At 40.4% G+C, this 18,860-nt stretch overlaps 1 protein-coding gene and 1 long non-coding RNA gene across 4 annotated transcripts in view; one reads left to right on the top strand and one right to left on the bottom strand.

Moving 5' to 3' along the window:
* Positions 1-18,562, top strand: part of CPVL (carboxypeptidase vitellogenic like) — a 156,477-nt gene extending 137,915 nt beyond the window's left edge. For all 3 annotated transcript variants that reach the window (XM_032286672.1, XM_032286671.1, XM_032286673.1), the window contains one exon: positions 18,323-18,562. In XM_032286672.1, coding sequence (XP_032142563.1) covers positions 18,323-18,433 — 111 coding nt within the window. In that variant the 3' untranslated portion in view covers positions 18,434-18,562. The remainder of the gene's footprint in view (positions 1-18,322) is intronic.
* On the bottom strand, positions 4,476-7,230 carry LOC116557227. The gene is made up of 2 exons (XR_004271425.1): positions 6,108-7,230; positions 4,476-5,816 (listed from the first exon to the last, which is right to left on the bottom strand). It is a non-coding gene; the product is annotated as an uncharacterized LOC116557227 (long non-coding RNA).
* Positions 18,563-18,860: the final 298 nt, after the last annotated feature.

The following is an 18,860-nucleotide window of genomic DNA, read 5'->3' on the forward strand; positions in this document are numbered from 1 at the left end:
GGGAGGATCGCTTGAGCCCAGGAGCTCAAGACCAGCCTGGGTTGGCAACATAGTGAGACCCTGTCCCTACAAAAAAAAAAAAAAAATTAGCCAGGTATGGTGGTGCATGCCTGTAGTCCCAGCTACTTGGGGAGCTGAGATGGGTGGCTCACTTGAGCCCAGGAGGTCAAGGCTGCAGTGAGCTATATTCACATCGCTATACTCCAGCCTGGTCATCAGAGTAAGACCCTGTCTCCAAAAAAAAAAAAAAAAAAAAAAAAAGTTTTGGCTTTGTTACAGAGATCAGCAAACAGAATCTTCATCTCCCGACCAGCAGTCACCTTCTACAGTGATGGATGTCCTCTTTCATGGGTTCTTTGCCTCTATCTTCCAGACATGGGCAGAGTTCCTCTGTCCATTTATGGGAATCAGACTGTGGGCAGAAAACCAGAACACAGTAATCAAACCATTTCCCACCTCCCGGCCAGAGAGCTGCTTGGAAGTCACAGGTTAGGTCCTCCAAAAGCAGGCATTGAGGCAAAGTTTTGGGTGCAAATAGTTTGTTAGAGACCAACACCTGTGGAAGGAAGGGTATGGGAGCAGGATGGCACCAAGGGAGAGATAAAACTGTGATACAGGCCAGACAAACTGGGAAGGGAAGTCTTCGGAGCATATTTTCTATTAGAGTGTCCCACACTGGGCCAAAATAGTGAGGCCTTTTATGCCCAGCCCTTTGACTCACCAAATTGGGGCTGCCCCAGGAAGGTCATCATCTTGGGAAAGGCAGCTCTTTGCAGTCGAGGCAGACCCTGAAGGAGCTGACAGCTGGGGGCTGCCTGCTGAATGCATTCCCTGCATCTGAGCAGCAAGTACCTCCTTGAAGAGGGGTCCAGTGGGGTGCATCTCTATGTCTACCTCAAAGGCCACCCAGATAATGCACTTGCTAGCTCTCAGGGATTTGGGCGCAGGAAGTGGGGAGCAGCAGGAGCTGATGGTTTGCCTAATATGAGAACTTGGTCTTTCTTTGTTTGCATGCTATGAAATTTTGCCTAAGTTCTCAGTGTAATTATGTCTTAATATCTGCCTTAGAAAGATGGATCAGGCCTTGGTTTTTACTCATATCAAGATTCCAAGATAGGCAAGATGGCTCTTTCGGGAAAAGATGAAAGAATCATCAGAAAATGTTTCCCTTTTTCAGTTATTTGTCATGGAATAATAAATTATGCCAAAACTCAGTGGCTTAAAACAATTTGTTATTTCTCACAAATATGTGGATTGAGTGGGCTCAGCTGGGTGGGTCTGATTCAGATGGGGTAGGCTGAGGTCACATGTGCAGCTGCATTCAGCTGGGAGTTTGGCTAAAGCTGGGATATCCAAGATGATCTCCACTCCTCTATTTCTCTCTCCATATGGCCTCTCATCACGTAGTGCCCTGACCTGGACTTGATCACAACACAGCAGGCTGGTCTCCCAAATGGAGAAGCACAAGATGCCAGTCCTTTTAAGGCCTGTACTCAAAAGTCCCAGAATATTCTCTCCACTTCATTCTCTCTTGGTCAGTGCAAATCACAGAGCAAAGCCAGATTCCTGTTGGTGAGAAGAATGGCAAACGATTTGGAGCCATTTTTTCATCTACTGCTTTGCCCTAAACCAATGTTTCTCAGCCCTTGCAGATACAGATTTCCACGCCCAGTCTCCAGATTGCCTGATTTAATTGGTCTGGGGTAGAACCTGGGCTTTGGTATTGAAGCTGCATAGAGGTTTCTAATATGCAGCCAGTTTGGGAATCCTAAGCTATGATGTGTTTTGTCCCTCTATTGAGAGTGACGTGGCTTCCATCTTGCAGGAACCCCCATGTGGCTTATGTGTGGAGAAACTTTCATTCTGATTCCTGAAGCGTGTTCTAAATCCTTTTTTTTTTTTTACTTACAAGTCAACTAGAAATTTGAGAACACAGTTTTTACTCTTTACAAACCAGCCATTGACCTGAAGCATCACATTTAGAAGTGTGCCTTCCAGTCAATAGTATCGACTGGTGTGACACCAGTTCTCTGAAATCCTCAGCCAAAACCCGAATCTAAATAGTAGACTTCAATCTCTGCCATGAACTGTAGGTTTATAAGAGGTCTTTGTTCTCTTCAATTACTGATAGGTCACTGGGAATTTAGACTTTTAAGGAAACTCTTTTATTTGTTTAAAAGCATGAGTTTCCTTTTTCTAGCAGTTTGGTGCTCTGTTGAAACTGTGTGGTCCTGGTGTGCAGTGCTCTCAGATGGTCGTATGCCTGTGTTGTCTTCCAGCAAGAAAAAATATCAAGCAGTGTCTGCTTTAAACATCATCCAGAGTGATGGTTTGCATCAAAAATGCCCACTGGCCACAGCGAATTTTTTTGTGGATATTAGTTATTGATAAAATATTATAATAGATTCATACATTTCCATGTCAAAGCAACAAAAATGTGCAGTGTTTTTTTTTTGTTGTTGTTGTTTTTGTTTTTTTTTTTTGAGACGGAGTTTCGCTCTTGTTACCCAGGCTGGAGTGCAATGGCGCGATCTCCACTCACCGCAACCTCCGCCTCCTGGGTTCAGGCAATTCTCCTGCCTCAGCCTCCTGAGTAGCTGGGATTACAGGCACGCACCACCATGCCCAGCTAATTTTTTGTATTTTTAGTAGGGATGGGGTTTCACCATGTTGACCGAGAATGGTCTCGATCTCTTGACCTTGTGATCCACCCGCCTCGGCCTCCCAAAGTGCTGGGATTACAGGCGTGAGCCACCGCGCCCGGCCCCTGTGCAATGTTTTTGACTGTGAAGTTTTATTGTAAGTAAGCTCAGTATTTCCAGTAATTAGTCATGAGGTTATTTAATAAGGAATCTTAACCTGGAGTAAGGGTCTGTGGTTAGAATTCAAGGAGTCGTCAGTGAACTTGGAAAAAAATTCCATCTTTATTTTCACTAACCTCTGACTGAGATAGCATTTCCTTTCATTATGAATTGTGAAATTTCACATTTCCTTCCTTTATAAATGTAAGCAACAAATCACAGTGGCACAACAGTACCTTTGACTTTTGTCTACAATAGAAAGCAGAGATATTCTCATACCAAATGTCACAAACATTGTTATAGATGTGTTTGAAAACCTTTTATACTTATCACTAAAATTAGAATTACACTAGTTTTCAGATCCTCTGGTTTCTCCTACCAAATGTGCTAATATAGAAGTATATATGTTGCTACCTCACAATTTTTTTACTGTTTTGATTATTTCAATGTAATGCTTCATTTGCAATCCATAACATGTATGCATATCATATATGTATATGTGTGTCTGCATGTGCATTGTGCATTATTTATTTATAATAAATATATTGCCCTGTCACCCAGGCTGAAGTTCAGTGGCGCCATTATGGCTCACTGCAGCCTTGAACTCCCAGGCTCAACAAATCCTCTCACCACAGCATCCCAGGTATGTGGGACCATAGGCGCATGACACCATGCCTGGCTAATTTTTGTATTCTCTTGTAGAGATGTTATTCAGGCTAGTCTCAAACTCCTGGGCTCAAGTGATCCTCCTGCCTTGGCCTCCCAAAGCACTAGGATTATAGGCATGAGCTGCCATGCCCAGCCAGCATGTATTTTAAAACATTATTGTGAGAAGGTGTCCATAGGCTGCACCAGACACCCATAGGAGACTGTAGCACAAAAGATTAAGAACCCATGCATTAGACTATTTGAATTGTTGAAAATAATTTATAGACTCTCCCCAGCCCAAATCACTTATCACCTTGGCTTATACCAGACAGACTTTATGAGCTAAGCTATCAAGTAGGCTTGTATTTTGTTTCTAGTTGATTATATTGGCAATTCTAACTACTTCTGTGACCATATTCAAGTGGAATAGGGATTAAGAGAATGGATACTGTGTTAGACTGGGATTAGACCCCTGCTCTACCATGCACAAGCTGTATGACCTTGGGCAAGTTACTTAGCCTCTCCAAGGAATCCCTCACCTGTGAAATGGGGATTATATTATCACCTACTACTTTCCCAGGAGGATTCATTATTAGCATTAATTGAGATAATGCTTATAAATTACTTGACCCTCTCTCTACCAGGCACCTAATAAGCATAAAATAAATGTTGCTTTCTCTTACCATTAGGAATCTCCCTTAGCATTAATCTACTTCCCAGGGCAAGCAGCTCTCACTCTGTTCATAGAATCCTTAAGAGACATTTTGTATTAAAGTTTCAGATGATGAAATCAGTTCAATATTCTCTATCAGATAGGCCTGAAACTACCACAGTTGTATCCAGTTTTGACTGCAACAAAGAGACTGTCTTGTCAAAAGTTAGTAGCAGCAGAGAGGGATGAGGCCGTGTTTGTCATTTTGCTATATGACAGCCTAATAGGAAATAAAAGTGGCTGAACTGAGTAATGAGTTGTTTCTAAAGCATTGAGTCCCTTCTAGTTTAACAATATCTGAAACATCCCTGTCTACAATAAACAAGGCACATCCAGTCTTTTCTTTTTCTCCCATTTGTACTGAGCTTCTAACATACGGAAAACAGGAAATATAGGAGCTTCCATTTAGAGAGTAAGAAACTATCAAAACAAAAACTCAAATATTTGGCAACTTATTGCTCTTCTGCTGTCCAGCATGGAGATGTGGTATTTATTTTTGTTCTTAATATTTATTTTTTTATACAGGAACCAGAGTCCCAAGGTTGAGATTCTGGCTCTAGCTCTGTCATCTTAGAGCTGCTTGCCAGAGGGGGACTTCCCACTTTTGACTTTGTTTCAGTTCAATTGCTTCTCCATGCCTTCCCCACACACTGTTTTTTAGACACGGGGCCAATCTCATCATCTCTTTGTAGGGGAGAAGAAAAAAGTGCAGTGACTATGTTAAGTTTCCTAAAGATTCATTTTTGCAAGGATGGCAGTATCAGTAGGTGGTTTTGCTTTTTCTTTTTTAAAACTTAAAGTTGAATACATACCAAAGAGTATTTACAGTGCTGTGTAAGATAAAACAAACAGTGATAAATGAGCACTTTTGTACTCACCAGCCAGTTTAAAAAATACAACATTGCCCTTCCCAATTACCCCTGCAGGTAAAGTACTGTCCTGAATTTTGCTTTTATCACCCTCTTTCTTTTCTAGTTGTTAATAGTTTTACTGCAGATATACATATCCATATATAATACTCTACATTCCATGTTTAATTTTATAGAAAAGGAATTACATACTTTTGCTATTCAACACTATAGGTGAGATTCACCCATGTCGATATGCTCGATTGTGTCTTATTCTTTTTCATTCCTGCATAGTATTCCATCATAGAAGTCTATTATTCATCCAACCCAGCATTGATGAACATTTGGGTTGTCTTCGGTATTTTGCTTCTACACATAGTGCTGCTATTGATGTTTTTGAACATGTCTCCTTGTGCCTGTGTCAAACCTAATTACAGAATGTTGAACTATTTTCCAAATCAATTGTATTCTTACCAGCAATGTATAAGAGTTCTGATTATTTCATGATCTCAGCAAGCACTTGGACTTGCCTCTAGTTTTTTCACCTGAGCTTGTTAAAGGAGGGCTTACTGTCCTTTCTTACATCTAAAAGTCGCGGTTTGTATTCTTTTTCCATGGCTGTCTCCTGTCTGTTGTTTTGTTTCCTTTTTTAATGCCATCCAGTTAAAGGACTCTGGCATCCACTCACAGAGTGAAGGCGGAGTGGACATTTCACATCCAAGTCCTGTAGGCTTTCACATCCAAGTTATGTAGGTTCATTTTTCTTCCTGGGTGTCCCGTGCTGAAGTTGGCTAGCAGACTCTCCAACTCAAAAAAATTCAAAAAGTTATTCCCTCAGGATCTTTTCAATTCAACTCTGCCAACAGTGGCTCAGTAAGAAGCAGCAAGTGAATAAAATCAACAGATCTCAGCTTATGCCTTGGGTTTGCCAGCAATGCCCAGACCATAGGGAGAAAATGAATCTTTTTCTGACAAAATTCCTCACTTCTGCCACTTTTCCATTGAAACAACAAGGCAGAGAAGTTACTTTATCCAGTTGCTTTGCTGTGACTCTTACCAGAAAATTAAGAATAATAGTAATTGGCAAATATGACTCACCCAGTTCTTTAGCATTTCTCACATCTGCTTTATGATATCCTTGCTGGCCTGATTTTATTCATTTCCCAGTGCCTGGCATAGAAACCACAAGAACTAGCAAAAAAGAAAAACACTGCATTTATATAAACCAATAAAACTCGGGAGTATTTTGTGGACATTAAAAGAAACATGAGGGCTATCCCACATTATAAATTTCAAAATGAAAGTTTTTGCCTTGTGGTATTTTTTAAAGTTTTAAGATGTTATTCAAGATACACTCTGAAAAACTGTTTTAAGCTGTTGTTGAAACTTGTTTCTCTTCTCTAGTAGCCCACTTGGCTGGCCTCAACTGGTCTCCTTCCTCACCAAGCTACCCTCCCCTCTGTGCTTTTTCCAAAATGCAAGGTTAATGGTGTTTCAAACCTCTCACTAACTCTGATACCTGCAAGATAAAGTCCAAACTCTGCCTGGATTAATGAAGAGATGTGATCTGGCCACTGTCTCCTTTCCCATCCTTAACTCTTACCCTCTCCCTCCTTTGCATTTAAAATGGTGAAAAACAAAATACCATATCCTCCTCCAACCATGCCCCCAGAAATTCACATGGGATTTCCTCCTCTTGCCTTCTGAGGCCCTTTCTACTCCTCTGACATACCTGGAAAAGTCCCATTTCCCTTTCAGTCTTGGTAATCTTGGCATGCTTGATCCTTCCCCAGAATACCTCATCCTCAGCAACTCTCTCCATCTCCGTATATCTTCTGTCGTATGTACTACACTAGGGTTTCACACTTCAGCTCCTTAATTGCCTTCCTCCTCTATTCGATACTGAGTTCCTTAAGGACAGGAATAATTTGTTTTAAAATATTTACTTTTGTAGCATACCCCTTAGCACAGTTTGTGGCACTGAGTAAATGTTTAGTGAATTAAAATCAAATTGGCCTCTACCTCATTCCCATGCCCCTCTGTTTTGCCTCTGAGTGACGTGTGTGTGTGTGTGTGTGTGTGTGTGTGCGTGTGTGTATTTTAATACGACATCTCTCAAGGAGGGCTATGATTGTTCACCAGTTGTACATACCAAAGTGTCTTGTAGGAAATAGACATGCTGAGATAATGAACAGTTCAAAACAATTCCCTTCTAACTAAAGGCTGCATTGTTTATGTCAGCCAAAGACTATTTCCTTTCTGTGTTGCATGGGAGAAAAATGAGAAATATTCTGGGACACAAATTTATAAAAGGAGTTGTAGAAATTTCATTACCTCAGTGCTGACTAGAGCATCCTCTCCTGTAAAAATAATTGAATTCCTGGTTTTTGTTTTTTTCCCTTCTCTTAAAAAACCACACAGCTTGCTTCCTGAAGACAAAGGAAATAATAATAGCAACTCCCAATTTTACTCTGATTATTTGCCAAGAATCTTCCTAGTTCATGTGGTTCTATTTCATTACAGAGGACCGATTAGCATAAGAAGAATGCTTCTAAATGAAGCTACCCAAATATGCACTTAGTACTCTGGGAGCTAATTTATTGTATTGTTTAAAATATAAATTGGCTAGCAGATCTATTTATTGAGGTATAACAGCTAGGCAACAATCCATAACTTTCTCAGCTCTTGAGTGGTTTTTAATAATCTATTGAAATTTTACAGAGAAGCATTTCATTAAATGGAAAGTGGATAAATATTAAGAAGTCTATATTTTAGAGTATTATCCACACATGGAGAACGGGTTCTAAAAATGGTATTTGAAGAACAAAGAGGGAATTGGGGTTTGCTTTTTAAACAGTAACTTTTTGTTGTTTTAATTTGAAGTGTAACCAAAGACTTTCAAAATCACTTGTGGGATGTTAAAACAGAAATAAACAAGTAAGGCGAAAGCTGGGGAGGGACAGAGAAATAGCGGATGGAACAACATTGTGTTAAGATAGTGCTACATTGTCAATTAGACTAAAGCAGTATTTTTGCCTTGTACAGTTTTGGGGTTGACAGTGAAAACCATGTACCTTGTTTTAACAAGTGGCATCATGAAACTAACATGCTATTTGGCAGGCTCTGTATTCTAAATTCCCAGAGCCTAGAGACATGCAGGGGTTCTGGGGCTCCCTTAGGCTGTGGGTCAAGAACATAGTTGAATCCAGATACACTGTCTGGTCTGGAGTTGTCTTAAACGGATCAGCTCTGGAGCATCTCACGGTGCTCTGATACAAATGGAGGAGTCTTGTAGATGTTGTAGCATGGTCGTGAAATTCTGCTACTGTCAATGACACCAGAACTCAGTGAAGGCAGGCAGAAATGGAGACAAGTGACAGGCCTTTCTCACCTTTCTGCAAATTTTTGAAATTTAGCTGATCTGATTTTCAGAGCCAAGGTTTCAAAGAAGTTTTAGACATTGTAATTTACCATAGATGGAATTTCCTTAGGTTCACCTGGGGAACAAAGAATGCCAGAATGTTTCCACTTGCCCAAGGACAGCCAAAACGTCAGAGAACCAGGAACCTGGGGGTAAACTGGGGAGAGGGGGCACTGATTTTCAGTGTTTGCCGTTTCCCATAGTGTAAATACTTTCACACAGCCAATTTCAAGCTACCAACTTCTTGGTACCCAGAAGATGATGAGTCAGGATCTAAGTCCTTGCAACATTCCTGGCGAGAGCGTTTACTGCTATAACCTCTGCCTCTTCCTTCCCCACTCTTATTCTCTCTTCCAAAAGAAAATTACAAATGTGGATCATAAAGCTAGATATTGAGTAAGTGTAAATAATGAACTGCATTGTGCTTTTTATCCTCGAGGATATCAAATATAAAAACTGGACAGGGAAGGAGAGAATGAGGAAGGGAAGTCTTGATTACTTTTTAATTGCATCAAATCCTGTGTTGTAAAGTGGGTTCCTAGACAGAACAGTTTTTTGCGATTCTGCTAAGACAAGTAAGGTCTTGCTTTCCTGGCATTTCTGTGTAGGAAGAAAAGGGTGTTTGGCATTGCATGTGGTAAAAGGGGAGAGGGGGTGGAGGAAAGAATGGACTGGATCATGGCATTGGCAGGGCTAAAACTCACTGTCAACAGAGTTGAGTGCAGTGACAGGTTTGCTTTCACATTCAAGCTGCTTCATTAATTTAATTGGGACCTTTTCCAGGGAAAGGGAGGATTCATAAAAGGGAAATCAAAGAAGCCTGGAGAAGAAACATTTCCCCTTCTGAAGACTGTATTATAATCCTTTTCTTCTGAAAAAGTACAGGAATGAATGTTATATTTATTAGCGTTTAACTTCTGCTCTTACTCCACTTCTTAAAGGGAAAAAATGTTCTTTTGATCATAAAACCTCAGGTAATAGCAGTACGGTGACCATTGGTTGAGTGCTTATTATCTTTCTAATACACTGCCACATGGTGCAAACTTAGGACATATTTGTAATGGGCCAGGCACAATGGCTTGCACCTGTAATCCCAGAACTTCAGGAGGCCGAGGCAGGAGGGTCCCTTGAGCCCAGGAGTTTGAGACCAGCCTGGGCAACATGGTGGAACACCATTTCTACTGAAAATACAAAAAATTAGCCAGGTGTGGTGACACACGCCTGTAGTCCCAGCTACTTGGGAGGCTGCGGCACAAATAATTGCTTGAACTTAGCAGGTAGAGGTTGCAAGGAGCCAAGATCACACTGCTGCACTCCAGCCTGGGCCACAGAGTGAGATCCTGTCAAAACAAACAAACAAACGACGTATTTGTAGACTGGATGCCATGCACCATTTTGTAAGCATTGTCTCCGAATCCTTATAAAAAGTTAAATATTCATAGAGCGAGCCACCATTCCAAATTGTCTGACACTGTTTTACTTTTAGCACTAACAGCCCTATGTTCCCAGAAGTCTCTTGGTCCTAGGCACAATGGGACAAGTGATCACCAAAATTCTTATCCTCGTTTTACAAATGAGAAAATAGAGACAGTTAAGTCATTATGCCAGAGTCACAGAACTGGGTTCAAACCCAGAGCTGCTAAATCCCGAGTCCATGCTCTTAACTATCAGGCCAAATGGCTTCCTACTGTCCTGTACTTGGCTTTGAGATCTTCATTAACTATAACGACCAAGGAAAGAAAGCTTTGATCATTCATTCCAACCTTGCTGAAGTTAGCGCAGAAATTCTTGGAGTTAACATAGAGAAAATTTCCCAAGGCTCTTTTTGATAGACACATTCAAAGCATATCTAACTGATCTGGTGGAATAAGGCTAACAGTGTCATCCCCAAACCATCCCCCACTTCACACACCTGTGCATGGAGAAACTGTCTCCCACAAAATTGGTCCTTGGTGCCAAAAAGGTTGGGGAACTGCTGCCTTACAACACTTTAACTCACTTTGCACCATCTTAGTGCAAATATTGTCTTCTGAAAAGCTTCTACATAGGTCAAACTCCAGAAGACATAATTATTATTGATACTTTTTACTTTCGTTCACATATGTAAATTCTCAGATGCTGTTCATTCTTCTCTGCATTTCCATGTTTCCATTAAGGATAATTTTCCTTCTGTCTGAAGAATAGGCTTTAGTACTTCTTTTAGTGCTGGTCTGCTGACAAAAACTTTTTCCAATTTTTTGTTTCCTTGAAAATATCTTCATAAGGTCTTCATTTCTATAGAAGTTTTAGGTTAGTAGATATTTCAGAACTTTTAAGATAATATTTCACTGTCTTCCAGCTTTCATTGTTTCTGTTGAGTAGTCAGCTTTCTTCCTTCTTTGAAGTAAATGAAAGTACTGTTTCCTTTTCTATGACAGCTTTTAAGGTTTTCTCTCTCTTTGATTTTAGGAAAATACTATTCTGGGCAAGTGTGTGAGTGTGTGTATACACATACACATGCTATAGTGTAATATACTATTGCTAATATATTATGTGTACTATTATGTGATTAGTTTGCTTTGCATTTATTCTAGCTAGGATTCATAGAGCTTCTCAAAACTGGCTTGGTAACTTTAGTCAATTTTGAAAATTTTTCAGTCAATACCTCTGAATGTTACTATTTATTTCTTTTGCCCCATTTCTTCCTTGTCATTTTATCTTAGAATTCCAGTTAAACGTAAGTTAAATGTTTCATTGTCTCATATATTTTCTTTTCTCTCTCTCTCTCTTTTGTATTTTCCATACCTTTATTCTCCATGCTTAAGTCCGAATATCCTCTACTGACCTAACTTTCAGTTCATACAGTCTTTCTTCTACTGTGTCTAATCTATTGCGAAAACATCTATTGAACTCTTAATTTCAGTGAACAATGAATGAATAACTTTTTCATTCCAGAATTTCCATTTGAGTCTCTTTTATATATTCTAATTCTCTGGTGAATTCTCTCTTCTGTTACCTAATGTCTTGCTTATTTTGTTCACAGATACTTTAAAATGTGTACTTGATAACTCTAATATCTGGATCACTTGTGATCTCTTTCTGTTATCTTTTATCTCCTTTAATTTTAGTCATTTGCTCTTGTTCTTTGTCATGCCTACTAAATTTTATTAAATGTAGGAGAAAATGTACAAAAAAAGTATGAAGAAAAATGTTATTTTTCTTCCAAAAGGATTTAATTTTTTCTAGAAGGCAGACAGAGTAGAGGCATATCATCTTGATTCAGTATGGGATTGAGGTGATTGCTTCAGTGCTTGATTTCAAGGTTTGTGAGGACTAACCTTTGTTTTTTTATTACTTCCAAGGCATTGTCTTTCATGGATCTAATGGAAAGCCTGTGGTGTTTACCAAGTGCTGTCCCTCCTTAACAGGCTTGCAACTCCAATTTTTCTTTTCTTTCTTTTGGGGTTTTCTTTGTTTTTGTTTTTTGGTCTGTCAAGCACCATAATACTACTGAGCTCTTCATTCTCTTACCTGTCACTTTTGACTTGGCATCTTGGTCAGAGAAGCTTAAAAATTGGTGAATTCCCCAAAGGGAAAAGCAGCACAAAATGTTAGGGTCGCTTCCTTGTGATTCTCTTTTCTCTATCATCATGGCTTCCCAAGGCTTGGTGGCTCTCTGATACCTTTAAACAGTGGTTTTCTTTTTAATTCAGCTTCTATTGCTCTATGAAATGAGGTTGGGTTGATACAAGCTATGGTCACAGTCAGAAGTGGAAGTCCTAAATTACAAACAGTATTAGGACTGATTAAATGGTGTATGTAGGAAGCCTTTTGGGGATGCTGTAAAGGAGCACCAAAGGTCTAAACTGCTCTAGGAATGTATACCATTGTGATGGCTACCTGTGGGTCTCCGGAAGCATCTAGGAGCTCCTTTTCTCCTTCTATTCAATAACCATTTGCTACACCAGAAGTGTACAGTGGGAGACCTCAAGAACCATTTCCCTGAGTGCTATTGGAGCAACTCCCAGCCTTGATCTCTGCTCTGTTTTTTTCATTCTTTTGAAAGTGACTTATTGCATTCTTTGTTAGGAGGTCTGATAACAAGCTTTGGCTTGCTTTTTATTCTCATTCCCAAGTACCTTTTCAATATATTTTTACTTGAATGCTGTTTACCTTATTTCTACTTAGAGTCAGTGTCTGAAAGCAAACTGAAAGATAAGATTTAGTAAATGTGGAATGGAATAAAAGTAGTAAAAAGAACTTCCATGTAAGTCAGAAACCACAGCAAGCAAGATTCTCTTGAGGGTATGCATCATTCTATATTGGAAAGCAGAAACCATAAACCTAACCTACGTATTCTGCCTCCCTAACTTGCAGCTCCCATATGGCTCTTTTCTCTTCCCTGGTAGGTAGCACCACCTTTACAAATTTGCCCATGTCAGAAGCCTGAAATGGAGAGGATGTGTTGGGGATGGATAGAGAAAGTCTCACTTTATTTCTGATTCATCACTGATTTTGTTGGTTCCACCTTACTACCCTCTTCTTCCTCTTCTCCCCATCCCTCCCATGAGCCCTATCATCTCTCTCCTGATCTAGTAGTCTCCTAATTTGCCTCCTTAGACACTAAGTCATTCTTCTACAATGCAAATAGAAGCATGTCACTACCCTACTTGAAACCCTCTAGGATATATCTGGAATAGGCAAATCTATAGAGACAGAAAGCAGATTGATGGTTGTCAGAGGCTGTGGGGGAGAGGGGAGTGAGAAGTGATTACTAATGTATATGAGTTTTCTTTGGGGTGATGAAAATATTCTGCACCTGGATAGTGGTGGCACACCACTGTGAATGTACTAATGCTACTGAATTGTACACTTTAAAATAGTTAAAATCGTAATTTTATGTTAAATGTATTTTACCAAGTTGATTTTAAAGCCATATAGGATAAGGTCCACTCATCCCAGCATGGGACATCACATGGTCCTGCTGGTGTTTGCCTGTTCATCTCTCTCTTCTGTTTCCCTCTATTCCTACACGAATGGGATGACTTACAGACTGCTGCAGGTGCCCAGTTTCATGGCCTCTGTATTTCCACGCACAGTTTCCTCTATCTACAGTGATCCCTCTGCTGCACACACCGACAGTTTCACGCCCCCCTGCATCTCCACACACAGTTTCCTCTGCTGGTGGTGATCCCTCCACCCCCACCCCACCCACCACTCTCCATTCAGTGATCTCCTTAGAGACCCCCAAGAAGCTTCCCCTGACATATCTCCATCAACAAGCCCACTGTGAACTTCTCTCTTTTCTGTCATCTAAACAGGCACAACTGGGAAGACTTTACTGCCCAGTCCATGTTTCTAGTTCCAGGGAGAATTACATCGTTTTCTAAAAAATAAAGGGGAATGAAGCTTTAAAGTGTTTGTATAACCCTGTTGAAATTCATGACACATTTGTGACCTCCTGAACATCTGGAACACATGAGCTTAGAGGCTTCAGCTCTAATGTTGAGGCACCCAAAATAGACAGTTCTATCCAGGGAGCCCTGAGATTAATCTTGTCACACTTAAATATGTAATTACAGCCCTGCCACATTTTGTTACTAACCTCTAAAAGCTGCCAAGTGGCCCGTGTCTTTGATTTGTGAATGATGAGTGGCTTGACTATAAACAAAGTGGTTTATTTTTCCACATTCAAAAATATATTTAGGTTTGAAGTTAATATCAGCAAAATGCTGTATGCAAATCTGCTTGAAAATATGCATTGTTTGGGAATTTTGTGGCATGTGAAATAAGCTTTGTTCCTTAACGAGCTTTCTTCTCCCCCAGTCTTAATGACACAATTTACAGTGTCATTGGGTCATTACATATGGCTGCTGGGAAATTGGACTGGGGTCAGGTAGGTCACTGAGAAGAAGAGTAAGAACACACGACCCCTTCAGCTCTCCTTCACCACTTGATTATTACGGACAGGGAAGGGGTGTGTAAGTGTGCCTGTGTGTCAGTAAATACCAGGGGAGTGGATGCGCAGGACATGAGGTCGTGAGTAGGTGTTAAACAAATTTCTACTTGTATTCTCCCTTGATGTAAACAGAGAATGCCCTGCTTTGCTGCAGAACAGAAAAAATTCTAAACAGTGGTTCTCAACAAGTATTTGGAACAACAGCATCAGCATCACTGTGGAATTGTTAGATATGCAAATTCTTAGGCCCTGCCCTGGACCTTCAGAATTGGAAAGTCTGGAAGTGTTGCCTCACGATCTCTCTTAATGAGCTCAGGTTTTTTGTTGTTGATGTTGTTTTTGAGACAGAGTCATGCTCTGTCACCCAGGCTGGAGTGCAGTGCCTCAATCTCAGCTCACTGCAAACTCCTCCTTCCGGGTTCAAGTGATTCTCCTGCCTCAGCCTCCTGAGTAGCTGGGATTACAGGCGCCCACCACTATGCCCGGCTGATTTTTGTATTTTTAGTAGAGATGAGTTTTCACCATGTTGGTCAGGCTGGGTCTCAAACTCCTGACCTCATGATCCACCCACTTTGGCCTCTCAGAGTGCTGGGATTACAGGCATGAGCCACCGTGCCCAGCGAGCTCAGGTATTTTTATGCACATTCAAGTTTGAGAGCCATTGTTTTGTTTTTCATTTGTTTGTTTGTTTTTAAGGTAGAATCTCACTATGTCACCCAGGCTGGAGTGCAGTGATGCCATTTTGACTCACTGCAACCTCTGCCTCCCAGGTTCAAGAGATTCTCCTGCCTTAACATCCCCAGTAGCTGGGATTACAGGCACATGCCACCACCATGCATGGCTAATTGTTTTTTACTTTTAGTAGAGACAGGGTTTCGCCAGTCTGGTTTCAAACTCCTGACCTCAAATGATCCGCCCATCTTAGCCTCCCAAAGTGCTGGGATTACAGATGTGAACTACTGCACCTGGCCAAGAGCCATTGTTTTAAACAACCTTTTAAACCAAGGTTTTTGATGAAAATGTAGGAACACTATGTTCTAGGGTAGTTAGGTTGATATAGGCATATATACTTACTTACTTATTTATATTTAAAGATGGGATCTCCCTTTGTTGCTCAGGCTGGAGTGCAATGGCTCAGTCAGCTCACTGCAGCCTCAAATTCCTGCACTCAAGCAATCCTTCTGATGTAGGCATTTTGATTCTGCATTCCGAATATGAATAATTGTTAGAAGAATCATGAAAATGACCAGTATTTACTGAAGGCCATCTCAGGCTGGGAACTGTGCTAAGTATTCCAGGGACATTATTCCACTCACTCCTCACACAACTCACAACTACCCCACAAGGTAATACTTGTTTCCCAATTATAAAGTGAAGGAATCTAAGGCTCAGCGAGGTTAAGTCCCTTGTCCAAGGTCACACAGCATGCAGTGTCTCTTGCCGTGCTCCTGCACTCTGACTTCTGATCCCGGGCTGTGAAACACTGTGCTGTCCTTTGTTTATCCTTTGTTAGCTGAAGCTCTGGTTCTGGGGCAGGATGACCTTTAGCTCTAGGGTATTCAATTTATTGCTGCTCTGGACCATTGCTGCCAAACTCATTTCCAGTTGAAGCAGCTGGGTTTTCTCACACATATAACTTTGTCAAGTGTTCTCAGCTGAGCTGAAGCTGCACAGCAATCACTCATCAGATCCTGCCAAGGCCAAAGATATGGATGAAAATCTGCAGGAAGAAATGTCTAGCCTGGGATTGCAGGGCAGCAAAAGTTTCCCTAGAGGGCCCTATGAAGGGGTTCTTGTCACACATGTTTAATTTCAGTCTGCGATAAAAAGTGGGCATGTTGGGTTTCCAGTTGCAAGCTTGTACATAAATGGTAGGTGGGTTCTACTGTCATTGCAACGAGGCACAAATGACCACTGATCAACTGCAGCTTAACACCGAAGTTTCACATTTGCATGTGAAAGTGTTAAGTCCGGTCCCACATCTGCAAATGGGATCTGCCTCCCTCGCTGTTCATATGAGAAATACAGAAACACAGAAAATCATCTGTTTATATCTGCAAGATTTTTTTTCATCAATAAACCTCAGAGGGCTGCTGAGAGCTGAATAAACATGTTCTGTGACTAAGCTGGAAAGTTCAGATCAAAGGTAAGGAGTGATTGGGTACTAGGATTTGATTTAAAGCATCACACCAGTGTTTCCATGAGAAGTCAGGGTTCTAGCTAGTTTTCTGACTTACAGTTGTGTGACTTGTGCAAGCCACTGAATAATTACAGATAGCTCGGTCGCTTCAATGCTTAGGTAAATGCTGCTCCGTGCAGTTGTGCAGTGCACAGCTTATGCAGCTGCAAGCTGCAATGTAAATTTCATCTAATGATGTTAATCCTACGTACTGCACATCAAGATTGTAAGATGGAGGGCGTTGGGTGCAGATTTTCAATACAATAAATTCACTATGCAAATATACTTTTTCTGCCCCAGTTTCCTTCAGATTGAGACAAGTAGAAGAACCCAGCCTCTTAGGAAGGGGCTTGTGAAAGTGAACTTTAATTGCTGATTGTGATTCAGCAGCTAGAAGTTACTGAAAGTGATGTCCTTTTTGCGTATATTTACTTACTTCATGCACTTACCTCCTGTCCATTCTCCACATATGCAACAGGACATCTCAGGCCAGGCTGACCTCTCCTGCATGTAACTTCCTAACTCTCAGTTTCAGTTCTTGCCCTTTTGGCATTGAATCATGACAGCTTCCCGTTTCCCTCTACTTAGAATATTAGCTGACACGCTGGAGGCTTAACGAGTAGAGACCAGTCCCCTTTTGTTGATTTGATCTCATCTTCATTAAAGATGTTTTAGGAATGTTTTATGCAACCCAGCAAGAGCTTGGGCTGCATAGGTATATGCAGCTGTCAGAACTGGCGAGCCTATACTTAAGCATAGTGAATTTCATTGTATCTTAACTTGACTCAAAAGAAGAAAATCTGTAAACACATATTGAATGCTGACGAATACTGTGATGCTAAAGTATTTGAGGGAAGCGCATTATGTGCCCATTTTACTTTGCTATGTGTCAAAAGATAAGGTGGATTAATGAATGGATGTGTGATGGATAGAAGCACTCTTAAATAAGAAAGCAAAGTGAAGTGAATGTTCATGAGAGACTCAAAATCGTCACTATATGAATTGTTTTTGAATTTGCTATATGTTTTAAAATGTTTTATAATCCAATATTAGAGAAAAAAGAATGTTCTAACTCTATGCTGCTCAAAATAGGACTTTTATTTCAAGTGTCAAGGTGGTTTTTTTGTTTGTTTGTTTTAGAGATGGGGTCTCATTCTGTCACCCAGGCTGGTGTGCAGTGCGTATGGCACGATCCTAGCTCACTGCAGCGTCCAACTCCTGGGCTCAGATCCTCCTCCCACTTCAGTCAAGGATGTTTTTGCTTTTTTAATTTTTTAAGAAGCAAAATTTCCCCTTTATTACTGATAAAGGCCAAGATGGAAGGTATGGCTCACTGTGAGGGCCAATCGGGCTGGCTAACTGAAGGGTGGAATTTAATAGACAATCCACCCTGTTGTAGGCAGACCTGACGTACCCCAGAGGTCGTGGGCTGGAGGTGGGCCTCACCAGGTAACACTTGAAGTCCAGCACTCCTAACTGAGGGGAGTAGGCAGATCACTCTCAATAGGAAAAAGACAAGGAGTAATTTTCGATTTTTATACTCATGAGAAATGAACACAACTTTGTGTAAAATTAAATGTTTTGAAACTTTTCTACCTTAATGTGCCCATTGTTAAAGCCATCAATAGCCAGATAGGCAGCCTGTCCAAAGACATGCATTGGGAGAGTATATTCTGTGTTTCTTGTAAGCTTTAAATAGAGTTTACTCTGAATGAAAACTTTTCATGTGTTTAGAATATCCCTTTCTCTAAATTTCTTTTCTTTTACTTTTTAAGGTAATTGTTCGAGGTGGAGGACACCTTTTACCCTATGACCAGCCTCTGAGAGCTTTTGACATGATTAATCGATTCATTTATGGAAGAGGATGGGATCCTTATGATGGATAAACTACCTTCCCAAAAGAGAACATCAGAGGTTTTAATTGCTGAAAAGAAAATTGTTAAATCAGAAAATGTCATAGAAATAAGAAAATTACCTTTTCATATCTGCAGCAATAAAAATTATCCTTGAAACAAGTCAGCTTTTGTTTTTGGGGGGAGATGATTTATTATAAAATTAACATAAGTATGAGTAAGAATTACATGATTTAACTTAAAGGATGAAAGGAATGGATGATGTGACACTGAGACAGAGATGCATAAATGAAATTTTGGGGTCTTGAATAGGAATTTTTAATTTCTTCTAAGAGCAAGTGAAAAGTGCAGTTTTAACAAGCTGTAACAACATCTTTTTCTGTCAATAACAGAATTTTGGCATGCCATGCATATGAAGATGTTTGGCAAATATTATTGGATAAGAATAGCTCAATTATCA

This window comes from Sapajus apella, unplaced genomic scaffold (assembly GCF_009761245.1).
Source record: "Sapajus apella isolate SASKATOON/1434 unplaced genomic scaffold, GSC_monkey_1.0 scaffold19, whole genome shotgun sequence".
In the NCBI taxonomy this organism is placed as follows: domain Eukaryota; kingdom Metazoa; phylum Chordata; class Mammalia; order Primates; family Cebidae; genus Sapajus; species Sapajus apella.